The sequence below is a fragment of the Triticum urartu genome, chromosome 1A (assembly GCF_056163025.1).
Source record: "Triticum urartu cultivar PI428250 chromosome 1A, HENAU_Tu73, whole genome shotgun sequence".
NCBI classification, from domain to species: Eukaryota; Viridiplantae; Streptophyta; class Magnoliopsida; order Poales; family Poaceae; genus Triticum; species Triticum urartu.
Window position 1 is genome coordinate 515,283,456 of NC_141873.1, and position 27,985 is coordinate 515,311,440.

The following is a 27,985-nucleotide window of genomic DNA, read 5'->3' on the forward strand; positions in this document are numbered from 1 at the left end:
CCACGGACAACCTATACCAACCCCTTAGCCCAAAAACCTAACCTCTTGGCCATGGTTTTTGTTTGTTGCACACGTCGGTGATGGATCTAACTCACTCTCATGAGTCTACCGTACACCACCTCCTGCCCAAATTTAACCAACTCATCGGTATTCTCCCTAAACCTTCTCCCTGCCTCAATGCCATGGATTAGGAGGGCCACTCATTGGCATCTCCTCTGACGATAAGTAGATGTTTAGCTCAGTTTAGCTCTTAATTTAGGTTGTGTTATGTAGTACAATGAACCAGCAAGTTTTCTAAATCTAGTTTGAAGTTCTATTTTAAATGACCATCTGTAAAAAAAAATCTATTTTGAGGAAGGGTTGGTGCAAAAGCTATAACTCAAATTTGAGGACTTATAATTTTAATGGGTTAAAATTTAGTGCAAGGGCTAGGGTTGATCTAAGTCCTAGCTCATGCAAGTCATCTAAAATCTTTATTTCAACTCGATAATTTTCCATTTAACCATCATGGGCTCTTTCATTAGGATAATCAATGCCAAAACTTTGCAGATACCAAATTATGAATATTTGTATTCGATGTTTGTTGTGAATGATATCTACACTAATCACACATAAAATTATTTCCCTGCTTGCTGCCTCTTATTTGCTCTCCAATTCACTTTCCACACATCAATAGTTGTTGTGCATCAGACACCATGGTCAAAAGATATTCATGTCCTTGTGGCGTGCACTGCGGTTAGTGAATTATAAAGAAAAGACAATAGTCCTCGAAAAGCAACTTCTTTTGCATTTCATCAACACTACTCATGAGTTTTACCTTTCTTCCGATGCGTACATCCTCCAGACAAGAGGCCCCTTTATATACAATCAACAGACAAGTATATCTACAACAGTTATATGTACACCTACAGGCCCATGTATGATGTGATAAGTCCCTCTCCCACCTTCGCGCACAAGAGCAAGCACCGAAAGTAAAAGCTTCTCAAGCAGTGACAAAATCGCTTTTACCGTGGGTTCGGAATCTCCATCCATGTTTCTCACCTTCACGCACAAAAACAGGCGCCGGGCACCAAAAGTAAAAGCTTCTCTAGCAGTCACAACATCGCTTCTACCGCGGGTTCGGAATCTCCCATCTATGTTCTTTCTCATGGGCGGCTTCACAGCCAAGGTGCCCACCCTGGGAACATCTGGCATAACCGATCAGTGTCTACCGCATCCTGTATGAGCTGCTGGACCTGCCCCTCTACGCTCCTCATCTCGCCGTCCTCATAACCGTCCAGCTTCTGTTTGACGCGGAGTATCGCACGGGCCGCGTCCTTGTTGCCCTCGTACGCCTCTTGAGAATCATCCAGGCACGAGTCATTGTATTCAGTTTCCTGAAGGATCAGATGTTACTTCAGACTTTGGAATTCCACACTTTCCAAAGGGAAATTAATAAAAAAAAATGGTGTATGTTTCGACAAAGATTGTATGTATGGACGATATAGTGGCTTTAGCGCTGACATATGCAGCAGCACCGGCGCTGCAAGCTGTAGTCATGCATAGTGGACATTTATACTTGTATAACCGAAAAATCATCTGGTTACCTTCTGACGCTGTAAGGCTTTCAGTGGCGAAAGGGCCCATTTATAAAGAGGATCATGGATGAAGACCTGACATGTTAGATCAATTATCAGGATAAACTGTAATGGCGACTTGCCTGATGAATGCATTTATGAAAAAACTTTTGGCAATCTACATACTTCAATAATGGTTAGCAATGCCTCTTTGTTTTCTCTCATAACAGACAGGGTTTTCTCACAGCATCTTTTGAATACACCTTCAGTGCCAGTAACGCCCATGCCGTCTATGATGTCCCTTGTCAGCCGGAATGGAACCTACAAGCACAGATGGGAACTTAATCCAGGCTATCATTTATAGTAGGCTTCACGCACATAGTAGGCTTCAGGATGGTAACCTCCATTCTAAAATAGATGAGAGTCATCTATTTTAGAACGGAGGGAGTAGTAGCAAACATTACAATGGTATGGTTTCGATCACGTACCCGTTCAGGTGTTTTAAGCATGAGACCCTGCTCAAATGCAACACCAAGATCAATGTGCACAACCTCGGCTGTGTCTTCATCAATGAGAATGTTCATGGAATGGCGATCTCCAAGCCCAACAATATATCCCACCTGAACCCTCAAAATTAGTAACCGGTATAGGCAAAGACAAATGACTCCCGTTCACCAACTAAAATGAAAGTTACCATTGAGCTTGCTGCCACACTTCTTGTGTACGCAAGTCTACTTTGGAACCAGTCTGCGGGCTGCAAGAATCTCTCAATGAAGAAATGGTGCATCACAGGCCTGGTTATTGCAGGACAAGGAAAAAAGAAAAGAAAATGTAAGCAAAACAGACAACTTTACTTCTGCATTTTTCAGTAAATGAAAATAATCAACAAAAACCTAAAGTTGTCGCAGATTTTGAAAAACGCCTTCCTTTTGTCTTTCTCCTACAAAACATAAGTGCTTTCAGAAAGGACACTAATCATCATTTATTGGAATATATAAAAGTGAAAGCTCCAGATATGAACATACACACGCCAGGTGCTCTCTACATTGCAGAAATGTCCAGTCTCCAGTTCCATATCGTGCATGTGCTCCGCCAATTCTATTGCTGTCCGAACCAATGAAAGACGTGTTTTTTTAGAAATCAAAAATACCTTTAATTAATAAAAAACATCCAGAAATTGGAATTTATTTTACATATAACAACTGGAATCTGAACAGAATTACCTGTCTAAGAGATAGTCACCAAGCGGAACAGTCCTATTTACCCATTCAACAACACCAGCACTTGGGGTGAAAGGAACAACCTTGAGAAAGTAGTTGATTTGTCACAAGTTGCAAAATAGGCATGGAGAAACTTAAGAGAAATGCAAATTTATGGCATTCATTCCTACATTATATGTGCGTATTCGCAATCTCCTTTCCGAAGTATCTCTGTGATTTTGCAAGAACATATTTACCAAACTAAAAAATTGCTCCATAACCTGAAATTTACACAAGACAGCGTTTACTCAGGCTCCGGGTGGAAGTGCGGTGTATTATGATATTCACAGGCAACTATAGCTTTTGCCGAAGTTCAGTACTGATTTAGTGTCAAACCCTGTATGCCTAATACATTGTCAAACTTCTCAATAAAATGAAAGAGAACAACATACAGCATCTTGTCGCAGGTCATCATTTCCAGATTTTGCAAGTTGGCGGTATCTGTTACCATCCGAGCCAATACACTGAATAACTTTTGGAGCATTAATTCCATTCATTATACTGTCATGGAGGAAGACTTCCAACAGTCAATAAAGACCAAAAACAGTAAATCCTCGGGTACAAACAATGTGTTAAACCAAAACCCAACTTACGTAATAGAATCCACCAGCCCACTGAAATGTGGAAAGGTACCTTCTTCATACCGACAATTAGGGTCAACTGGAATAGTAGCAGTCACAACAGGAACCTGATGAAATCAAACAAACAAAGAAGCAGCGTAGTGAAATTTCCATAAGTCATTTAAAACACCCACGGTTGAGAACACACAGACCCAGGTTATTAATCAAGGAAAATCAGAAGGTCCCACAAAGCAAAGACTGCTTATTGTCCTAACCATATAGTAATTTTTCAGCTGGAAGCGACAGAAGGAATTTGTAGAAGTAAATTTCATAAAAAGTACCTTTGCAAGTTCAAGCTGGCAAATGCTGCGGAACTCCCTGGGTAGTGAGATTTTTTTGTTAGTGTCCTGAAAACCAGATGTACAAAAAGAATATGTCAGCATGGAGAATGTATGTATACAAATCCCCTACAAGCCGTTATTTGAACAGGTAACTAACCTCCTTCCTAGTCTCCAGTTCCGCTAACCTAATGTAGATCTCAACCATTTGCTTCATCTATAAGACGTGGGGATGAGCATCATGAATAATATATTACATGACCACCTCCATGGTTAAGAATATCGCGATAAAATGATCATTGTAAGAAGTGGCAAACCTGACGAATCAAAGCCCCATGAAAAGAAGATAGCTCCTTTAATAGATTCTCAGCAGCAAGCTTCTTGTCCATATCTACAACAAAAGAACTTCTACTTCTTTGCTTGTCTTTGACACGGTCACCATTTGCTAGAGCCAAAAGCTGAGGCCAAAGAATGACACATACTTAAAACAGCAAGAGTGTTCTACTGGCCTGAAAGAATCTCAGATTTAACAAAAATGTGCTCGAGTTGCTCCATACATCAACTAGGCCTAATGGTGAAAGTCGTGCTGGGGTTCTCCTAAAACAACGTTGTGTTGGTATTTGTATTAGTTGATACAGTACTGACCATGTTATACGATTGTTTTACATGCATTCAGCATTTGGCTGACTAGATCTGGGTTCACTATTCAATATACTATTAGGTTCAACACTAAAACAATACGCATTGTATGAAAACCATGAAAATAGACTTTGATCGTAGTTCTTCCAATATATAGAAGACTGTAACTTTAATACCTGACATATTGTATGATATGGATGATCAATGGCCATTTTCTTCAAGAGAGAAGCTAATGCATTCTGCCAGGGAAAATAATGATCTTACTTGAGAGGTTCATATTCATGTTTACTCACGGAAGCAACATATGACAGTTCTCAATGTTGTGCATACCTGGAAGTTTGTTGACCCCTGAGCATCTTTTGAACTCCCAAGTCTAGAAGCAATCTGGTAGACCAATGGTATGAACTTGTAGCTTTGGACCTATCGAACCAAAAAATAAAGTTTTTTAGCATGGAAGGGAAAAAAGTACCAGCAGGAATAATGAAATGGAGCTAAAAGAGATGACCTCTTTTGTTGTTTTAATCATTGAGTCCACAACTTGTTTCCTTGAGAAGAGATTAAACCACAGTGATACCAACCGGAAAACCTGAATGTAAGATGTTTGACACTGACATAAGCAACAGTATCCTTGAGAACAGAACACAGAATTGAAGGTAAACCGTTTTGCAGTATGAAACACATTGAGACTGAAAGAACAAGAACATTCCCAGAAAATATATTGCATACCACTTGTAGGTCATATTTGCCACCAACAACTAGGGAACGTTGGTACCCCTCAAGTGCTAGACTCAAGAACTCGTCTCGATCATCCTGGTAAAAGGGCTCAAGTTAATAAAATGCTCAAAACAAACTGAGAAATTTAATATTCCATGGAATGCGTTGCATAATACTCAACATGCCCAACTAATTGTAACGCTAAAATTATGCTGTGAGTTTCTACTGAGGCCATAATGAACGAGGGACTCCATATTTGGTGCTCCTATGGACACCATAACCCCATTTATGAAAATCACATGACACGCTAGTCCAAAATGTAGACGGGGGAAGCAGGACAGACACCATAGGAGTCAATTCCAGTGCATGGTCAGATTGACGAATGTATGAGCTTAGCTCCATGGATAGATAGTGATTGTATAAGATATGCAAAAAATTATTAGATTAACTCATTGGTGGTATGCTGGCTCCACCTCTGGATGTAGACAACTACGAAAAGAAAAATCAGTAAAAGAGAATACTGCATGATGCAATAATCATCATTCTGGCACTCTATGCCTCAGATGAATTTACCACTAAATTTGGCATATATATGCACAACATGAAGTGAATGCATCTTTCTGTAAATTATCATAATATTGCATCATCCGTTTGCCAAATAGTTAATTTTTGAGAATGGTAGGTTTTGCCTATATATCAGCACCTTTTCTGGATATATGGTTATTGGATAGAACTATTAAACAGTATATTTGGTATATATGAAGGGACCATGAACTTGAAATTTTGGTGTGAAGCTTGGATAAACAGTATATGCACACCTGAATCTTCTGTGCTTCTTCTCTGTCAAGTGCAAGTTGTTTCTGCAACTCTTGGATTTTCGCACCATAATCACTTTTCTCAGCCTGAAATTTTGAAGGCTTAGTATACGAGGTAGCAAGAATAAAAGACCTTGCTTTTCAGGTTTCAGCAACACTCAAAAGTTCCAGTTATCTACGTGCCTTGGATGAATTTTTGAGTCTTTTAAGCAGCGTATCCAACTCCTTAGTCTGCATTAAATAGCAATTGATTAAGATAAACAAAGCTTAAAGTCAAATATTGATGGCATTGTCAACTCAGCTACCTTGTATTTCCTTAAACGCAGAGCGGCTTGCCATTCATTGGATGAAAGTCTTTCCTCGTAGCTTTTGAACAAGTTGTATGTGTAATGTGCTAAATGAAAATGCGTGCGACACTGCCTGGACATGTACTTTTTGTCAAGAGCTACAGAGTGGTTTAGGTAGTCTTCAATGATTGTTCTTGAGCTACAAAATTATTATAAAGAATGTTCATGTTAACAACACATACAAAAAGTGGAAAGAGTTCTCACTTCGCAATAGAAAAACAGTATACGAGGCATCAAATATAAAGGATTACTTGCTCGATCTTGTTTCAGCCAACCACTTGCCAACCAATCGGTAGACATCTGATTTGTTTCTCTCATCAGTATGGTTCTTCAGTATGTATTTACCAAGACCAATAGCCATATCATGCTGCCCCTGAGCTCTCAGCAGTTTAGCTTCTTCAAGCTGGAGAGTGAATGCAGGATTATCAGAATATGAACTTCAATTGATCACATAAAAAAAATGCTCTGATATTAAGATGCAAAAGAGAAAGGGAAAGGAAAGCAAGTTAGAACTTCAAAAGTTCAAATCAGCAGTCGGATAACAGAAAGGTAAATTGTTTACCTTTGACAGGAAATAAGTGCTTGGCACAGTTTGCTGATCTCTGTGACAGCAAAGTTCTTTGAGTTCATATAAGGAAGCCGCAGCCAAAGAAAACCTTAATCCCTGAATCCAGAAAATAATCATGATGTACGAAGCAAACAAACACAGTGGACCCATAGTCGGAGTAAAGAAGTGAGCCAACCTTCCGGAGTGCAGAAGCGGATTGAAATAAATGTTCTATGAGATGTTCTTCAGAACCTAAGATCTTAAGGAGGCCACGTCTGAATGCTAAAAAGGGTTCAAAAAGATCAAGGTTGCGTTCTGTTTGACACAGGATGAAATTCCACTCTTTACTCAACAACTCCAGCTGCAAAAAAAAGGTAACGAAATGATTAGGCAACCAGGAAAGTTCAAGTATTAACAAAATGGTTTCAATATATGACAAGGAAAGCGTCAGAACCTGATTCCTCTTGGGTACAGCAGGCACAAGAGAAAATTCCTCAGTTCCAACATTAAATTTTGGAGCTTGGTCGGGACAAAATTTCCAGCGTAGCTCCCATGCCATAGAAAGATGATCTAGCATCTAAATTAACAAAATGTTAGAAGTAATGTACCTAACGATAAGCAAAAACATGAAAGGCCAGCATATGATCACAAGGAGTACTTGTAATTTGAGAACGGTAGAGTGGATGTATTTCGTGCTCTCCTTGCTAGCATTTGAAAGAGCCAACACGAGATCCTAAAAGAGGACAAAGTAAATAAGTTACAGTCTAGAGAAACCCAAATGAGTACCCTGTGTAAATTAATATAAACACTGAACACTACCATTTTGGAATGGGAAAGTTTCCCCTGGAACTGCTCAGAATCACCATTCTGAAGAGCTCTTAGGCAACTGAAGCATGCAGAGAAAGTTAAAAGATATATAAGTAGGGAAACAAGTTTTCAGAAGGTAAGGGCAAAATGGCGAAATGAAAATAATTAATTAACTTAGAGCTGTTTCAACAGAAGGTAATGTGGAACGTGTAAAACATATTGATATGCAAGAAAGGATAAATGAAGAATACGAACCTGTGCAAATTTTCATTGAAAAGACAATAATCGCGGGAGCGGCTTGAAGGCTGCGAAGAGTATGGAACGAAAAAGGAGAAATCCCAGTTTCCTGCCCTCCAAGCAGCTTCGTACTGCGAGATAGATAGTCAAACATATAACAAAACTACTACAAAATCTAGCAATAAGTATATTATCTAGAATACGCAATACTAACTTGTATATCAACAAACTCTGAATCCTGTTGAAGGCACGCTTTTTGGTTGGTTAACCCTTGGCTGTAAATATCAAGCACATGGCTACATCCAGTTTTCTGCAATGACCTCATCAGACCTTTGTGCATTTTCCAGTTCAGCAGATTCTCTTCTGCTTTAGAAGACACAGATGGTCCAGTCAACACTGTCCCAGCAAAATTGGCAAGGTTCTCCTTCGGGGTTGATCTTACTAGTAAATCATAATATTCAAGAGCGCTGCTCCAGTTACCCTCATGCTCATATCTGATGATTTGAGAAGCTACCTGTTCAAGATACAGCCAGAACAAGAAGCAATCTAAGATGCATAACTTCCAGACCTTAACAGCAAAACTGTTATATCTAAAATAGTATTCCTTCTGTTCCTAAATATAAGACGTTTATAATGTGAATTTAACGATTGTGTGCCTATGTGGCGATGGATGAAGATTATTTCCCTTCACTATTTTCAAATTTGTATGGAGTTCACACAGAAAGGTGAAAGTAAAATGGCGTTTTAAGAACAACCGGATTTCGTACATAAAATTAGAACACGCCCAAAATAAATCAACAATTACAAATAGAAGTTGTGCGAGTAACCTCATTGGCCAGTGTTATTCCATAAATGCTGTCCGGCTCATTTATGTGAGTAAATGCCTCAACCAATAGCCCAATATGTGGTGGCAACTGGAAAGAGGAAGAAACATAATTTGACACAACTGAAGACATCAAAATAGAGCTAAAAAAGCACAAGCAAGATGTAAAGCAACAATCGACGAAATGTAAAGTGGACTGACCGACTCTTGCTGTGAAAAATCTGGAGGTCCTAGGTCCAGCTTATTGAATTGTTCCTCACACCAAAGTTCAACATACATAAGTGTCGCAAAGTCACATGAGCAACGCTACAAAAATCCAGTAGAAAGCAACAATCAGTGCCATCAAAGAGAAAAGGAGCCCTTGAAGCATTGAAACATTCAGTCTCTAGAGGAGTAAGGTGGAAAAAACTGTATGCAGAAGAAAGGTTTGGTGCAGCAAGCATTTCTGTGGCCAAGAACTATTCATGGTTGAAATGTTAGAAGAAGTTTTATTTTGTTAAATACCACTGCGAGGGACGGGATACTATTACTCCAGAACCCATACAAAACAGCACATCGATCCTATTACTCCAGCCATGCACTTTTTACCATATCCAGACATGGGTTCAAACCAAAGACTGTAGCTAAACATATTTTCAATGGAAGGTAACTGAACATCTAGAGAACTATAATAGAGATCGGCAAATGACAAAGGAAACAAACAACATAATGACAAAGTTATCACACTTACTTGAGCAGCTCTGGCAGCTACAAGATAATCAACCGAAAGCCAGTACACCTGGAGAATTAATGACATGTTAAGAAAGGGATAGCAGCTGTAGACATTCTCCCCAGTTACAAGCAAACATTCAAACTTTTGAGATAGACTGATGTGAGAAGCTTTGCATGTGCCAACTACAGAAAAACATAGAAGCATGGATGAAAAGGAGTACACTACAAAGGAATTGCTATTTTCGAAGGACATGCTCCTGCAGGCCTAAAGATTAAAGGTGGAGTCTAAGACCATCCCCAAAAATTCATTACTTAATTCATTGCTAAGAGGAGAGATAATACGCCAATTCATCAATAGAAATATAGAATGGCATGTTTATGAGCTTGTGACAGCCAAGAACTGTAAAAATACGACAGATATCCTCTTGTATACCAAGATTTACAGAAATGCGTACAGCAACGAAAAATCTATAGCAAAAGATACCTGTTTTTTTCTAAAAGAGAGAAGATAAGATAATAAGGTACCTTCCTCCATGAAGATGACGGCGTTGCCGCTGGTGACCTACTTTTGGATCTAGCGGATCTACTACCATCCTACAGAAGATCCATAGGCAGTTGAAAAGTAGAAATAAACAGAAATAAGTTCATCAAGTGCACAACATTACTATTGAAGAAAAACAGTAGTTAAGTTTGTGACATCAGGACATTGAGTATTGGCTCCTGATACGTTCATTCCTGACAGACAGGATTGTTAAAGGCTACCATACAATAGTAAATAATCAACTAGGCCCGCCAAGTGGATTTGTATGCCGATTGCTTGATTCATGCATGCAGTATCTGAGTCAAATCATTTAAAGTAAAAGACAAGAAAGCTGGAAGGCAAAGGAACAGTAAATTGCTCTTTGATGTGATGCAGTCACAGAAAGTTACCAAATGGAACACTCTCAAGAAAAAGAAGATGTGTTGACTATATGGTCAACAACTCAATATTACATTGTGAAGTGTCATGCAACAAAGAGAATTTTTCAGTAAAGAAACCATGATAACAACTCTAAAGTAATCGAGTTCCATGCGAGAGTAGCGAACCATGGTTTTTTAGCATAAAGATGCCAATAACTTGAGCGCTTCCCACGAAAAACTAAATGCTAAGTGATATCTTGGAGATATACAATTGACAGGCGCAGAAAAACTTGTCATGAGCCTTCAATCATATATCATGTAAGTGTGTAACTATGGTAAGAGAAAACAATGGTCATGATACACAAAATTTAGAAACAAGCAGCCGAACAGACTGCCATTAAAAACATACCTTCGGAGTATTGTAAGGGGAGGGGGAAGCTCTAGTATTATAAGGGGAAGCTCTGGCTCGTTCGGTAACATAAAAAGATCTGACAACATTCAGTGCATCCAGAAATAGCTTAACTGATTTCATCATATAATTCGAGTCGCAAAAAATTATTTTCTCAACCTACATGCATATATCACAAAAGGCATCAATTGACAGTTTTCAAGCAACCAAATAACTTCGTGTGGTACAAACCTTTGATGAAATTAATACGCAAATGCTGCTATTAGAATCCACATTTCCAGCAATATTCACCAGAGTACTTGCCAGCAAAAGCTCAGCAGCCTCAACTTTAAGAAAAACAAGACTTCTACAAAGTCTGTAAGAAAAACACCATTATCAAGCTCTATAGAGGTTAAAGTCACACTGAGTAATGTCACGGCTATATTTTCTGTGGAAAATTATACCTTAAGATGATGTCATCACAATGGGAAATGAGCGAGCTCACTAGGGTACATAACCATTGCTCATACGGCTGACCATCAGTTTGCCAGATGTCTGAATCTTCAAGTGGAACTATCAAACAAAAGTTCAACCAAAACGGCAATTAATTTAATCTGGAATTACCAGCGAACACAGGCCCATATTTGAAAATATTACATGGTGCACTATACAGATTTCAGAATATTCAGGCATACGCACATGCAAAATCTCATGATACAATTTGTCAAGTATTGTGTGGGACCAGAAACAACGAGTGCACAATAAAATCCAATCTGTCAACTTGCCAGTAAAAAAAATTACATGGTGCGCTACGCTTGTTAATTCGTCCAAATATTTATGGTTGAATAATTTATCTTTATGGATGTGGCATATGTCTCTGTTCCATTCTGGGATAGTGCATTGTAGAGCAAACCATTCAGAATAATTCCAACATGAAAATGGAGTAAAACAAAGAACAAAATTGCTTCTGAAAAGAAAATAACAAATTTGCAGCTGTAAAATTTGAAGTCGTGCAACTAAAAGGAAAAAATAACACAAATCATCAATTTATAAAAGGTACAAGCTATCGCTCACCAGTAGAATACTTGTCCATTCCCAAAAGTGTCTGCTCAACTAACTGAGTGTTTATTCCCCTTGAATGAACCTATGGAAAAAAAATGAGTAGGTGAAAAGATAAGCTGGAAGGCATGAAAAATGAACTTGAAAGGACATAAGAAACGCGACAATGTAGCACTAAATACCATCAGTAAAGATCTATCAAGAGAATCAAGACACTGCAGAGAATTGAGGCCCTTCGATGTTGACAGAATCCCCTGTTTATGGAAACAAAAGCAAAAACCAGCTCTTAAACGCATTGTAGTGACATTACTAATAAAGCTGAATCTAGGATGTTCATGACACTTGCAATTCCATGTAAAATTTAACAATCAAACAAGTCATCATTAGTCCATGTAAAATGTGCTCAGTAATTACCACCATAAGCAGTCACAAATCTTCACACAAAGAGTTAGAAGTAACTTACCTTCAATGTCTGTGAAGTAACTTCTATTATTTCAACAGACCCGTCTGATAAATAAGTCTTCAAAAGTTTCAGAAGATCAAGCAAGATATCATCAGAAATACCATAGTCTGAACACAATTTATCTTCCTTGGAAGTAGAACCACTTTGAAGTTGTAAGGAGTGCTTTTGAGTAAGATTTGGAACATCGAATATTACTTGATGAGCATCAGATATACCAGCCTGCACTTATGTTGAAAAAAAGTGATTACAAGAGAAAAATCGCATTAACAATATAATGGGCATGGCAAAAGGATGAAGATAGAAAGCACACCCTAGAGATAAAATCAGCAAGCACTGAAGAAGCTTCATTTGCAACAGATGATGAGCTGCAAAGGCCAACAAGAGTCCATACAGCCGAAACAACATCTGGGTCGCTGCGCCAGCAACTAACTGTGTCAGCATTACCGACAGATACATCGCCTCTGCAGATGATTTCTCCCGATAATAACTTCTTGTGATGTGTACGAAGACTTACAAGAACAAGAATTATGTTAGAACAAATAACATGATGACTTCAAAAGAAAGACATGATACGATATCATGATGGTCTAAGCTAACATGTTTCACATATGCTGTGCAAGTAAGGGCATACCTCAGCAAAAATAATTCTGCAGGCAAGTGAGGAGCCCTGTGAACAAACTACAGGAAGTTAAAAGTAATACATTAGCCCATAACAAATATTACAATAATAATTATAGGAAAAAAAGAAATGAAAGCAACCTTCAGAAACTGGTCTCTTGAGGCATATGAGTCAGAAAGTGAAGCATGGAAAACTTTTATATCTTTCAAGCAATCAAGACCAGGAAGTGGTTCCAAATCCTGCAAGGCCATTAAGAACAAAAAAGATCACAACGATGATAAGGAAAACATGTTGCAGCCTGTCAGACTGCAATGGTAGATAAAGAGTGGATCAGTGGAGATGAAGCGTACTCGTATGTAATCATAAAGCAAGGGATCAGCATCAACTGTTAATTGACGAAGCAAAGATAGAACTTTTGACAAATCCCCATTGGGACATCCTCCTTCTTGATCATTAGGTAGGCAACAGGTGATTAATTTAGGAACCAAAAGCTGCAACAGTCCAGATGAGAAGAGTAAGTGACAGAAGAAGTACAAGAAGGAAGCCAATAACGTTATTTGTGAAAATAACCTGGAGCTGTGTGCCAAGCACAGCGACAGTTTCTGTAGATGAGTTTGCATTGAAAGCAACCAACAATTTAGATAAAATGTTGCAGCACTGGCCTTGCAATGGTTGCCTCCAGATATAATTCCCCACTATACAAATAATATAGCTGCAGTCGAGACATGCACCCAGTACAATTTAGATTAATACTCCCTTCGTCCCAAAATACTTGTCTTAGATTTGTCTAGATACGGATGTATCTAGGCACATACAAATCTAAGACAAGTATTTTGGGACAGAGGTTGTACAAGACAAGATAAAAGTAAAACCCAGTGCTAGAACACAGCATGAACCAAGAAGTCTAGTAATTCAGAACCGCACATGCACTTAAATGAAGGCAGTTAATTAACTTTTAGAAATACTGCATAGTAATTGGTGCTCCAACTAAAGCTCTGACAATGGCATTGAGCCATTGACACGCAGGAGCCAGCATCAAACTGGAAACATGAATCACATTCCTACAGAAGATTACATCAGGTATAACACATTTTCTTGCTGAGCAAGTTTAAAGTTGGATCATTGAAATATTTGAGGGTGCTAGATGACAACGACAAAATCCATTCCAAACTGACAGACATCTAAAAATCATCTGGTACAGCAATGACAAGAGAACAGGAAAAACACTTACAAGCAAGTGCTATAATGTACCACTCTGTGCCCAAGTACATCTATTAAAACCTCAATCGCACAAAGCCGATGACTCATGTGCCTAGGATGGCCTGCTTCTGTAACTTGTTGATGTATTGCCAACAGGAACTATAACCAAATAAGAAGAAAAAAACATGGAACTTGGTCAAACCCACATAACAAAAGAACTAATATATAGATTAGACCAAAGTAATGTTTTCATTTGTCCCTATGTTGTCGATGAACAACCGCAGACTTGCACAAAACACTTCGTAGTTTGAAAAGTTTTAATTGGATAGGCAAGAACTAATCCCCACTCATAAATACAGGCCCTCAAGGAATACACTTTAGGTATTGAACTCCAGGTATTCTTTTTCGGTTGAACATCATAATTCGTTTGTGAGGAAGGTTTAACATTCATTTGGTTTACTTGAGGAATACACTTCTCATGATATTGAACTCTAGGTACAACATATAAAAATAATAATCACAGGAACAGTGTGGCTGGCAGATAACACTCTTGACTATTCATCCCTCAGATTGCAGCATAACATTGCAGTTAATAATTGCCAGAAAACATTCTAATTTGCAGTTAAGAATTCAGAAATTAGATAAACATTGAACACGTGAAAAAACAAAATACCTTAAAAACTCTGTCAGCACGGAATATATTAACTTTGTCAATAACCACCGTATCAGCCGAATCGTCGTCCCTAAAATGAAAGAGGCGTAGCAATGATTTTGTTACATCAGCACTTGACCATCAAAATTGTGTAGGATACATGAAAAATAAGGACATACGCTGTATCCATGAATCCATCAACAACTTGTTTGATTGTGCGTGCTAAAATCTCCTTGGAAAAGTATGGCAGTTCTGATTGGCGAGCAGTGGATGAAACTGTGAGCAAAACGCCCACAATGGAAACCTAAAAATAGGACAAGAATGAGTGCGATAATGAATAACAGCTGATAAAAGATTGAGAACATCTAGATTGTAAAAGTCAACCACAAAAAGGAGCACAAACAACATCACTTTGCTGTGTATATGTAAATGCACTAGATGAAAACAACATATAAATATTACAATACACAAAGGAACAGCAAACATTGCATGCAGATCGAAGGGGAGATGTTTACTCAGAAAGCATACCATATGTTTTCTAATGAGATCATCACGCTCAAACTCAGAAATTTCGCCAAGCTGTAAAAGTGATTCGTATAAGACAGTTTCTGCCAAGTCCTTCTCTGGCCCAGTGCCATTTTTGGCGGCAATACACAATCCAAAGATCTGAACAAAATATCCCTTGATGACAGCAGATAAAGGTTGTAACAACGTCTGAAAAGTGCATAAAGGTGAAAAAAAAATTAGACCATAGACATTCAATGCATTCAAGTACTGGGCAGTGGAGACTAGAGAAAACGCCTTATAAAAAGCATTTGTACACAGTACTATCAAATAGTCAAAGAACTTTTGAAACTAATAATACTGCGATGTTTGGTATGTTTTTCTTTCAGGGAAGTTAATTCACAAGGTCAATTTTGAATTTTATTTTGTATGTTCCGTTGTTTACAAGCTTCTTACATGTAGAATGAAACACTACAGAAAAAAAAACAGAAACTAAGAATCAACAGCAAAGCTAGTATTATGTTTTAGAATAATGGTGAACACACCTTGGATATCCAATTAAGGCCAGCGGCATCACCTCTGAGAATAAGGAACGAAAGAAGCCATGGGCAGATATGTTCAATGAACTCCTTTGGCTTGGCCGTATCAAAACCAAACATCTCTTGCACCTGTAAGAAATTGCATGAGAAGTACAATGCATTAACGCATGAATGAGTAATTCATTAATACAATAACAGCTGGAAATCTTACAAACCCTAAAAATAAGTAAATAAACTTTCCAGTTTATGACTGTTCACAGCAAAACTAATCAATTGTACTGTGTTCAGAGTATATACTCTGGCTTATCCCCATGCCAGAAGACCAGATTCCAGATGGCATTGTGAACCCTGGATGTATACTATCACGACACAGCTATTCTGTGTCGCCTTCTCTCATGAGAGCAATGCCCTTTCGGAACTGGATGGTGGCTTTATGAAGATCCAACAGCTCAGATCTCAGGATTTATGAAGATCCAACGTCAGCTGGAGCTAATGACCTACTTATCTCATTAATCAACCATTTAAGCTGTGTTCAGTTTGCTTAACTTTTTAATGGCATCATTTTGTGGCGCTATGTGGAAACATTGAAATCATATTTCAGAATCAATTATCGAAATGTAATAAACACTAGAAAAGAAGATTACCTTAACAAGCGAAACTAGGCTCACTTCACAGGCAACCCACCGGAAGAGAATTGGACCCATCAGTTGGTCCAAATACTGGGTATGGAGAAGAAATCACAATATGCAAATTTTAGTTTGCCACAAGCAAGTCATTCTCTTCTAGTAAACTCAATAAAGTAGATGAATGTCCACTCACCTTACTTCGTGAAGCGTAACTGAGCTTTCTTGAGATAGAATCAAATAAAGCATATTCCAATTTTCTGAGAAGTAGCATGAAAAGAGAGTAAGCACGGTAATATTTCCATAAACCAACAAAAAGTTCATTTGTTGTGAAAATACCGCTGAGAAGGCTGTATAGCAGCAACTGCAGAAATCATGAATGCACACTGCAACATCAGACAGGACAAAATTATGTTGAGTGAGAAACTTCAGTGCAGAGTCAGACCAATATTTTTTCTCCAACATGAATTAGACATCAGTAGGCAAACACATAATGGTGACACATGTCCCAGAAATACTTTGTGACAACGAGAACAAACATACCTCAAATTCAACCTCCTCACTGTGCACAGACAAATGAGCTAATGTAATGAGGACAGTTTCAATAACTGGAACAGATTGTGGACCAACAGCTAAGACTTCTCTAGATTTAACTGGAATCTCGCTGGAGAACTGCACCATCTTGACACCAATATTTGAGCTGACATTAACAGAACACTGGTAAGCTAACTCTCATGATTAGAGGTTGGCAATCTAAATGCCAATCATCATTGATGTACAGGGTTGACTAACTGGTGTAGCCAAACGAATTTAACAGCATGTATCGTCGTCAAACACTTACCAAACGTCACGAAACAATTCATCATGTCCTTCCCATGTTTCGAATAGCACAACCATTTTCCTAGCCAGATACAACCTAACACGATAATCAGTATCATGCAGCATGTTGAGGAAATGTCCAATCATATCCTGAAATGAGAATATTCAATTCATTATACACATAATTTGAAATGGTAGTACGAGATAACAGAAAACGGAAAAAATATATCACCTGCGCACCATCAGGGAACAAGTGAATAAAGTGGGTGATGCAATCAATGAGCTTGATCCGGAAAAACCAATCTGTGATGCTGATCTCAGTACCTTTAGTCACCAAGTCTAATAGAATGTCCTGGTTCTGCAGATAATTAGAACATATGTTGCAGTTCGTTACTTCCAGGTTCCAGCAGTGGATAAAAAAATGTAGGCCAAGCACTATTACAGGTATTTCTTTGGATCAATGGACCAACAAGGATTATGCAACCAGCTGGTCCGTACTGAAACCTGTCAGGATCAGCATATTAACTCTGATTTATTCTAAGTACAATGATTTATGAACGATTCTGATCAGTTCTTACCCGATGATTTATGGGATTTCGAAGAAACTAGAAAGGAGCATTTCTTTGTTTGAAAGATGTTCTCTACATCCTTACTCTGGCACAATTGAGTATGTTCAGTGGTTTGAACCACTAAACACAACTAATCAAGGAAATTGAAATCAATCGTCACTGCTCATTGAAGTGGCATGCAAATATCTAACAATACATTAGGTCACCAGTAAAACTTGGAAGGGGAGGAGGAAAACATGTTCAGTGCCAATTCCACTGTAACATAATTGATCAAAATGCCCTTGCCCGATATGCATTTTATTAAAAAGAAGTAACAGCCTATTCAATAACAATGATTGACTGTGATTCTTAAGTTTATTCATGGCTTAGATTCAGGACTCCACTAAGTTAACTTTTCATTGAAGACAACAAAACTAACAACAGAGAAATATATTTTGCATAGCAAAATGATTATCCCAGCTACCAACCTCATTTGAAACCTCATTATATGCTTGCAGCTTTCCATCAGTATTTTGTCCAACATCACGTGTAACCATTAAAGTTCTTAACAAGGCATGTACATGTGTTAAGCAGTCAGCAGAACCAAGTAGTAAACTTGCACATTTCTCCCTCATATCGAATAGCAAATGGACCTGCATGACCAAAACCAAAAGGTTAAAAACACATAAAGCTTGAGTGGATAAAACTCATAAGGCAATAGCTTAGTACAAATTAGAGTATAACTCAAGTATGAGTCGGACGGTACCACAGAAGATAAACTTTTAGATGAAGCGGAGATATTTTGACAAAGATTAAGCAGGATGGCATGGGAGACCTTCAAAAGGAAATAAAATGTTACAATGATAATATATAGTACAACAACAACAATAAAATGAACATGAAGCAGATTCTATTACAAATTTGTACCTTGACATCACTCTCTTTCTCCACTAAGTTGTACAAGATTTCCCATGTATGGGGTGCTGACACTGAGAAAAAAGTTGAAATAACACCAACTAGTTCAAGCTTCCACTCCAAAAGGCGTGACGAGATACCAATACTTCCACTTACACTAGCTGTGATAGAGTCAACCTCACCAGAGTCCGTCATATCAAAATCCATATCAACAACACTTTTGTGGTCAACAAAAGGATTTAGATCTTCTGACAAGTTGACAGAAGATATTGGCAACATTTTACTAGTGTTCTCACTATCAGAATTATTCGCAGAGCTAGAAAGACGAGAAAACAACTGAGAGAATTCCACCAATAGTTCATCAAGCAATACAGTGACACCTTTAATAAGCACAGAGCTGGCTCTGTTGCTAACACTCCGCAGTCTAAAAATTGGAGCAGAGAGGAAGGTCTGAAATGAGGATAAAATGGAGCCGGCTGTCTCAAATGCAGAGCCTACACTAGTAAGACCATGAGATAGTTCCTCGTGCTTTTTCATAACCATTGATATCATATATTTTATGATGCCAGTAACATGACCAAATAATTCTTTAAGAAATAAAGAATTTTCTTCTATTGCCCTGCAAAAATTCACAGAATAATATAAGGAAAAAAATTGGAATACCAGGCGAGAGCACTGCCTGTTCATTAACAAAAATAGAGAAATACAAGCATGGAGTTATACAACATAAGACTGATTGGTACTACAGGAAAACATATAACAGTATTTGGTAAAGATTACGACGTAACTAGCTAAGTAATTGGTATCTACAATTTGGGTATCCTATTTGAGTCAAAAAAAAAAGACACAGATGTTGATGTCACCAACTGATTACAACAGATACATATGACTAGAAAAAAGATACCTTGACAATAGTGCACAATGAATTAGATTGCAGAGGAGGGAACAACGGTATACAAGAGTACATAAGTCCACTTTCTCAAGCTGTTCATTTGAGGCCATAAATCCTTCGAACTCCATAAGCTGATCAAGCAATTGCTGTTGGATGTGCCCAGGAAGGTGTGCTCGGTTGCATTTATCAGATATGACCTGTTTAAGAAATGAGTAACCTTCTGTAAGCAACATACATAGAAGTGGAATAAAAATAAAACATACATAACTATGTCATATTTGATATATCACTTTTCATTTGGGTCTTTCACAATGAGAAAATCTGAATATATCTACTCCCTCCGTTCCGAATTACTTGTCTCGGAAATGGATGTATCTAGAACTAAAATACGTCTAGATACATCCATTTCTGCGACAACTAATTCCGAACGGAGGGAGTATTATTTACATACGTTTGCAGTGCATGTTAAGTCAAAATGGCTTTCAGTTGCCCATGAAATCAGATGACTTCATAACAAAAAATCCATGTTTACAGGACATGGCTTTATAAGTTCAATGCATATTGCATAGACACATGCTACTCACAGACCCAAAACTATTGTGAGAAAAACAGGAAAACAAGTAAATCACCTTGGTAGAACTTTCAGTACTGATTTCTGATAAGGCTTCCACAGAGTAACCTAGTTCATCTTTGATGACCCAACTCTCACTCTCGAGTAACAACTAAAATAAACAAAATTAGTAGAAGGCAACCAGAAAGAAATATTCAGAAAGATTGAAGTGTTTGTAACAAACTGTAACATACCTTGGAGAAGTCCTTGCATTCATCAAACAGTTGGGATGCATTTGCTGAGTTAATGGCTGATGATGAAAAACCAGCACAGATAGAAAAAATGGCTTCAGGAATCATCACAACATTTTGCTCATTTAAAAGAGAGGATCCCTGCCGTAGAACGTATATCAGTAACTGAGCTTGAATATCTCGATGGCAATTTAAAATGGATGACTAATTCCCGACAGGAAGTGAGAAAAAAATAGATGTAGTGGTGCAGAATGTACATACGAAAATGGACAATACATAGTGATGAAATGCTAGAGCAAACCCAAGTTCAATTTGCTATCTTGCTCAACAGTGTTAACAAAATTAGTGTACGGACAATAACATAAGGACTACAAGATTTATTAGTGTATAAGCAAATAAACACCACAGTAAAATACATCACAATAACATAAGGAGTAAACGTAAGTGTAAACTAGATCAAATCAGATCAGATAGACTTAAATAATCACACCATCAAGAAACTCATTTCAGCAAAACTCACATTCATTTAAGGCATGCAGTAATCACATACAAACCATACTCCCTTGCAGAAGAGGAAAAAAACATTTACAACACAGAAGTCAACAGAGAAAGCTGAGAAAAAATGAAAAAATAACCAAAAATGTGTAAACAATGGGACTATCAATATGCATGTTGGCACATAGCAGAATTACTATAACAATGAGTTCATGAGTAACGGAAATTCCCTGCATGATTCAGTTAGTAAGAGAAATGCACACAGAAGCTAAGTTACAGAGAATTATAAAATAGCATCTGTAAAGATGTAAGATATAAACTATATGAACACAAGCCATATAAATTCCGAAACAAGTTCTTTCATGTTATTGTTGCCCTGTCGCCTAGATGTGTGGTTGCTGCATAGAGTTCATTTAGCAATCACCAATTCACCATATACAGGCCTGAGCCATGCATTCACATTCTAGAACATGAGTGCAGCTAAACCAGGAGTTAACATAACTGGAGAGGAGGCAGAGTTTGGTCAAATGTTTGTGGATTGAGAAGTATACATAACTTGAACAAAAGTTTAAAATGGATACAATACAAAGATAGAAAAGGGGTTAAATATAGGACCACCTTTGACACTGACTGAATCAACTCCAAAGTTGATCTTAGCAGATTCTTTCGAACAAGGCTAGAATTGGATAAATCGCCCTGCATAGCGAGGTGTCAATTAACAAATGCATCCTTTGAGCGTATTTGAGATTCATACGAAAATAAGGCGGCGGCTGCTTTATCTGATAATGGCAGATTACTAAGTAGGTCGTATGATTTGGACTAGTACATCGAACCTGAGCTGATTTTATTTTGTGCTGGTTTATAAATCCCCACTATCGTACATTCATACTGTCCTGTTTACCTACTGATCAGTTTGGCAAGCATGGAAACTATACAGAGGCAGGAGCAGCTTCAATATTTTTCAACTTTAGTCATAAACAATATAGGAACATGTGAACAATCTGGCAAACACTACCGGTGAGCTGCAGCCATTAATATAGAAAATTATGAAACAACATGCGCATAATAATTTTCAGAATGACCAGCAGTAAACCATATAAAGTTTCTTACATAATAGAACTCCGTTTGGGAGGAATATAACCAAATTTACTTGAACAATTTGAATTTGGGCACCAAGCAAACCTAGCGAACTGGGAAAATGATCTCAGCCATTTAAAGTCCTTTTTTGCCCAATTCTTCTGTGTTTACCTTAAGTTGGGTTTTATGATTTAAGAATCCCTCAATAAAAAGAGAAGTAGCAAAAGGGTAGGGTTTAAGATAACTAAAGCTGCTTTTCGAAAAAATGGGGTCAAGTCTACCATATTCAGGGCTCTAACTAGTTAACGTAGTAAAATGATAGAAAACATACCTGCAACCCTATCCTTGAGAAGTAACAAGCAATGAAGTACAGAGCAGACCTAGAGCGAGAATGATTAGTAGAGTACAAACATAACTTCCATGAGGACCATAATTATTTTTCTAAAAAGTTGACACACAATGAGGACCAGAATTATTTTTCTAAAAAGTTGACACACAAGTCACAACTAGCAAGAATGTCGGAACTCGGAAAAAACTAGAAGGCAAAATTCTATCTAAGGGAAGGGATGCCGAGAACAAAGAAAATAAATTAAGGAATAGCACTAGTAAGCTACCACAAATATGGCAACTAGCAGCTACCATAGCCATAAGGAAATCAACATGAATGAGTTTATGGAAAAGAAGGCATACGGTGATGGCGATTGTTTAAAAGTTTGCAGGTTCCATGTATCTTCTGACACAACTGAAGTATGGACTTGATCCTAAAAGAAGAAAGCAAGATAAATTACAGAAGTTAAAAGCCAACTAATGCCAGCTATAGGTCATACACAGTATATAATATAACATGTCGTAAGCTCAGGCTAAAAAGCTCACCCGCATGATCATTCCACCCAAGAGATTTAGAGCTGAATCGGCCTACAAAAGTACACAGTATACACTATCAGAGTGTAAAGTAGATAGATGTAGTGTAATGTAACAAGTTAAAGCTTAAATTTGCAATGGCAAGTAACACCCCTACCACCACTCACAATAACAACAAAGCAAAATACCGCTAGTGCATAAAAAGGCAGGGAGTTTGTATGCAGAGTTCAATTTCAGTATGCAGAGTTCTATATCTATTTCCAATACCAACACCACTCAATCTTGGGGAGCATCACTACATACTTAATCTTTGCAGTCAATATGAACTCAAAGGTTGGTGGGCATCACTAAACATTCAAATCTTTGTGGTCATCTAACAGCAAGAATAATCCAGTACCAGGAAAAAGTCACCGATGATAAACAGCGAATGTCTTGCATCTCTTAATGTATTTGACCATGGATGTATCAGGTTCAGATCAATGCTTCAAATTCGGTCTCAAAGTCATTTTAAGTTCTGAATCCCTAAAAATAAAAAATAAAAAATAAAAAATTACACACCGTGAATTAATAGCATTCTAGTAATTATAGCGATATTTTACTGAGATATTGTGAGCTAAGATCAGCTATTAGTGCAGGGTTTGAATGAAAAGCATCTAGCGTACTGACTGGCAATGACATCGGGCTTTTGAATGAAGTGTTCAAATGTCCAAAATGTAGGGGTTGAAAAAACTGCAAATATGGAAAAGAAATTTACTGGAACTCACCACTAGAGCTGTGGGGCTAAACAAAGGAAGTGCATGAATGAGGGAATTCCAGATATCTTGCCAATAACCTTCAACAATTGACATCTGCAAATAAACAGATACCACACATATTGAATAGAACTATCAGTGTCATAAATTTACTTGCAGAAAAGTGACAAGACTTGGTTGGTTAAAGCATTTAAAAATAAAGTGATGCCATGTTTTAGGTTTTGACAATCTGATAACCTTGAGAAAAAATAATAGACAAAACCTTGTAAGCATGCAAGCAAATGTTTACATATCTAATGTGTAACAGTGGACATGTTAAACCAATGTGTAACAGTGGGGCCAGCTAAACCAAAGCCGGTACATAATGGTTGGTAAAATTTCCACTTGCAAAATACTGGAAATTACAGTATAATTCATATACAAACTAAAGAGCCGCATTAAGTAATGAATGATACAGGTACTTGCAATTCCTTGCAGTCTTGTTGATGTATTATCCCTCATAAAATATTCACTTATTACTCCAACTTTTTTAATGTTATCTAATTTGAAAGATACAAGCTGAAAAAAAATGCGAGTCCAAATTATTCTAGAGCATGCATATAGTGATACGGGGATGGCATATGATAGAGGAGGATCCACTTTAGCCCTGATCCAGTTAACCAGTATTTTCCATAGCAATAGATGTAAGTACCAAAAACTACTGAAATGCAAGTGGCATAAACAGAAAGTTAATATGGAATCGAAAAACAACCTCGCCTTTTGTTAATAAACAATGTGATTCCTCCCTAGTATTCACTATGAACATCGCAGAGAACTCCTTAAGTGCCCTGTTAAGATCATTGATAATCAGGCAGTTCTACTAATTAGCAAGCCATAGAAGATGTAACTTGGTGCTTACATATATTCCATATAACTGGTACCAGTAGTGTATTTACTATACTCCATACAACAGCCCTACATGTTTTATGACGTCAACAAACTCCCAAAAAATTCACTACCACCAAAACAAACCTGATAATCCAAAGCAGTGAATCCTGAGAACGTATGACGTTTGCCTTGCTCAAAGCACTGGATAAGCATAACAAAGTCAACTGAGATGGTACAACATATAACTGCATTAACCAAAAACTATGGCACATTGAAAGTACAGTTACCTTTTCAAAGATTGACAACATGCTTGGAGCCAACTGATCAACAAAGATTTGTCTACTCGATATCCATACTTGTGAACAAGAAGACATGTGGTACCAATCCTGTGCAAAAAAAAAAAAAAGATCCATTAGTCAATCTGTCCGTGTGTTCACCAAAGAATATTATAGAACATCTGTTGAGAAGTATGCCCCCCCCCCCCCCCCCGCGAACATGTAGGAGGTACATGTGGTCACACGGGGGTAACAGAGCTTTCTCAATGGTTAAGAGTTGACCACACAAGGGTCAGCGCTTTCTCAATGGTTAAGAGTTGACCACACGAGGGTCAGCGCTTTCTCAATGGTTAAGACTCAAGAGTGGCTCAACTAGTCAGTGTCTCGGTGACTAAAATTGACTTTTCAACTAGAATACAGATGTTTTTCCTTTGTCAAGAGTTACTCAAATTAGAGAGAAACAACTAAAGGCATGGAAAGATACTACACACAATAAAGCGTCTAATAGAAGAAGTTACTGAATCTTGGTCAAGTAAATGCAGTTGTAAGAGGATTCAAGCTTGGAAGGCACCATATTCAGGGTACACATCTGAGAATTCATATAAAGAAGATAAAGGATGTTTTCTTACAGGGATAAAAATGGTGTCATGTATAGCTTACCAACATAGAGATCCTTTTTTTAGGCTATTCGTGATGCGGCTAATAACATCCTCCGTCTTCAATTTTTTCTCATCATCTCCCCTCATTGGTGTGGGGGATTTATATGCCTACACGGTTATAAAAAGTCACTTGTATATTATAAAAAACAAAATGCTGATTTACTACGAGATTCAGAAGAGTTAAGTTAAAGTTGTGTGTGCATATCTATTACCTGATAAAAAATAGTAGCAGATAGATCCATTAACTCTTCCAAGGAGCATCTTAAGGACACGTCTTTCGCATCTCGAGATGCCTCACACCTACATTTATTGAACTTAGTAAATGAAGAAGTCAAAATCATAACTCTGAAAAGCATAGTAGTAGCCTTTACCATAATAAACCTGCTTCAGTGTTAACATTTTGATCTAGGTCGTCCATGATGACACCAAGAAGGTTTTTTCTTTCCAAAACCTTTGGAATAGCTCTAGCAAGCTTCAACTGAATTTTCACATATGTGATGAACAAGCTCTGGAAGCAACAATAACTTCACGATGAATCAAACATAAAAAATATGAAACAAAGTTGAAAAATGCAAGTCGGGTCATAAGAACCTTCAGCCGCAGATCACGAGTCATCAGCCACGAACGCAATATAAAATCTTGAACTGCTTTATGGATCTCCACAGATTTGTCTCCAAGGTTTGGTCCATCCATGAGTAAAAAGGTGTTAACGCATTCCATAAGCTTGCTAGTCAGCTTTCCATCCTCCCTGATCCCACAAAATTAATATATGATTTCCAACTCAGAGAATTGACAAGAGATGCTATTAAAATGAACACCCCGCTCCTCTTGGAAATTAAGGGGGTTCAACAGGAGAGCCGAAAAGACTTGGTCAGAGACTACTTGCCTCCTAATATGTGAGAATATTGCACAGAATCCATTAAGAACCTCCTCCCTCATGGTGTCAGGATAATCGCCAGGTGGGTTTTCAAGTAGAACATGGAGAGTCCACGTACAGCGGAAGGATTCCTCCTTTGAGCTGGCTTGATTGCTGAAGTTTGCATCAAAACCAGTCGCAACCTTCTTCATATAGAGCACTACAAGATCTGGCGAAGATACAGAATTTTATTAAGAACAGAACAAAAGGGCATTGTGATATGAAAACAGGGAGAGCGTTGATATGGCAACTCACTGCTGTATGTTCGAGGTTTCATCTGATATCGGTACTCCTTCACAGTCAAAAGCTGCCGGAGAATTGGGCTGTACTCTAGCTGAAAGCTGGGAGCATCTTTTATGACCTCCAATATATGACTAAAAAGCTGCTTAGCAACTGAAACCAAAAGTAAGGAGTGCCCTGCAACGACAGTGAACCATCTTTAATGGCGTGCACCTTCCAGCATATATTCCATATAAAAACAATTGAAGAACCACTTGCATGGAAATCTAGTAGATAAAAAAAATTAAGCATAATGCTAGCAAAGTAGCAATAGCACGTGGTTAAGGCCTACGTGATTTATCAGCTTGCCCAAAAACAGAGTGCTGAAACCACAAACATAATATGCAACACCCACTGTCAAGCTTACAGTATTATATGTCCAACACAGGATGTATGAATAAGAAAACACATGACTCCCAATACTAAGCTATGGTAGGCAACAATATGCACTAACAATAGTGTTTGGATAACTTTTCAGAATGTTAACAGAGCAAGTAAAACCTCGCATAATACATCAATTCACGGTATAACAGAATGCTGAGACCACAAGCAAAACATTTAACACCCACTGCCAAGCTTACAGTTACTGTATCTCCAACACAAACTCTACGAGTAAGAACATATGGCAAAAGATATACCACATTCCACATGATTCCAGTATTAAGCTACGGTCAACAACAATAGGCACTAGCAATAGTATTTGGACGAGAATTCCAGGGCACTACATTATTCCAGGGCACTTCAGATAACAGAGTCGCAATGATTGGGCATAATAAGGAAGGAGCAGGACGAAGAAGAAGGGCCTTGGAATACTGTTAGCTTAATATTACCTGAGAGCCTGGCGTCCTCTGCGCAGCGGACGGCGGCACGGAGCATCCCGGCGGCGGCGCTCCTGGTGGCTCCGCGCCTCTTGGCTGCGATGTCGGCGAGGACGCACTTGGCGAGCGCGGTGATGAGGAACGGCCACGTGGCCCCTGCGGAACAGCAAACGCATGACAAGCGTCGACGAGGGGGGGAGCGAGCGAAATGGAAGCAGAGCAGGTGGGAGGTGGCTACCGGAGGCGAGGTGGCCGGGCTTGGCCCTGGCGGTGTTGCGGGCGAGGAGGCGGCAGAAGGTGGGGGCGCGGTCGCCCTGCAGCCACGTCCCCAGCAGCTTCACCCCTTCCTGCAGCAGCACGCGGCGGAGCAATCAGAATCGGTCGGAGGAGGAGGTCGTCGGAGCCACCAGGAGCGCCGCCGTCCTCAGAATCGGAGGTCGTCGGAGATGATTGGTGGACTGATTGACCGATTAGGGGGGAGAGCAGAGCGGAGCAGGGTACTCACATCGCGGGGCCTGGCGCGGTCGGAGGCGAGCTTCTGGACGACCTCCTCGACGTCGCGCGCAGTGGCCATCGCCGCTGCCCACCGCTGCCGGCGACGGGGGCTAGGGTTTGGCGGGTGGGGCCACGGCGGCGGCGGAGGGCGGGGGGCGGGGGTTTTGGTGCTTCGTGGGTTTAGAACATCTCTAGTTCTTTTGGGCCCACAGAATC

General features: G+C 38.7%; 1 protein-coding gene across 4 annotated transcripts; it reads right to left on the reverse strand.

Annotated features, from left to right (window-relative positions):
• Positions 1 to 767: 767 nt before the first annotated feature.
• Positions 768 to 27,984, reverse strand: ATM (Serine/Threonine-kinase ATM-like protein). 4 transcript variants are annotated; one of them, XM_087527913.1, is made up of 78 exons: positions 27,780 to 27,983; positions 27,513 to 27,621; positions 27,287 to 27,430; positions 26,433 to 26,594; positions 26,144 to 26,346; positions 25,853 to 26,005; positions 25,633 to 25,769; positions 25,474 to 25,561; positions 25,263 to 25,369; positions 24,615 to 24,713; positions 24,472 to 24,528; positions 24,212 to 24,287; positions 23,473 to 23,556; positions 22,721 to 22,762; positions 22,538 to 22,608; positions 22,179 to 22,227; positions 21,389 to 21,466; positions 20,279 to 20,416; positions 20,104 to 20,196; positions 19,487 to 19,671; positions 18,595 to 19,201; positions 18,434 to 18,502; positions 18,156 to 18,320; positions 17,352 to 17,477; positions 17,142 to 17,269; positions 16,844 to 17,000; positions 16,640 to 16,686; positions 16,497 to 16,560; positions 16,322 to 16,396; positions 15,684 to 15,806; positions 15,163 to 15,348; positions 14,814 to 14,938; positions 14,656 to 14,725; positions 14,014 to 14,141; positions 13,353 to 13,494; positions 13,133 to 13,273; positions 12,923 to 13,021; positions 12,795 to 12,841; positions 12,474 to 12,672; positions 12,164 to 12,382; positions 11,883 to 11,954; positions 11,716 to 11,785; positions 11,106 to 11,214; positions 10,894 to 11,017; positions 10,663 to 10,821; positions 9,879 to 9,947; positions 9,373 to 9,420; positions 8,844 to 8,948; positions 8,647 to 8,733; positions 8,034 to 8,333; positions 7,838 to 7,950; positions 7,595 to 7,661; positions 7,434 to 7,508; positions 7,230 to 7,352; positions 6,972 to 7,136; positions 6,791 to 6,892; positions 6,480 to 6,631; positions 6,187 to 6,367; positions 6,065 to 6,112; positions 5,885 to 5,968; positions 5,079 to 5,162; positions 4,858 to 4,938; positions 4,683 to 4,772; positions 4,529 to 4,591; positions 4,031 to 4,171; positions 3,874 to 3,930; positions 3,717 to 3,782; positions 3,409 to 3,503; positions 3,208 to 3,316; positions 2,947 to 3,036; positions 2,780 to 2,859; positions 2,582 to 2,660; positions 2,450 to 2,496; positions 2,251 to 2,350; positions 2,045 to 2,176; positions 1,743 to 1,877; positions 1,587 to 1,652; positions 768 to 1,376 (listed from the first exon to the last, which is right to left on the reverse strand). In XM_087527913.1, exons 1-78 carry the CDS (start codon positions 27,846 to 27,848, stop codon positions 1,158 to 1,160), a joined length of 9,048 nt encoding a protein of 3,015 aa, XP_087384039.1. In that variant the 5' UTR covers positions 27,849 to 27,983; the 3' UTR covers positions 768 to 1,157. The 4 variants fall into 4 exon arrangements, with proteins under 4 accessions (XP_087384039.1, XP_087384047.1, XP_087384042.1 ...); XM_087527921.1 differs by having other exon boundaries at positions 25,853 to 26,009; positions 26,148 to 26,346; positions 27,780 to 27,977; XM_087527916.1 differs by lacking the exon at positions 2,947 to 3,036 and having other exon boundaries at positions 25,853 to 26,009; positions 26,148 to 26,346; positions 27,780 to 27,984.
• Position 27,985: the final 1 nt, after the last annotated feature.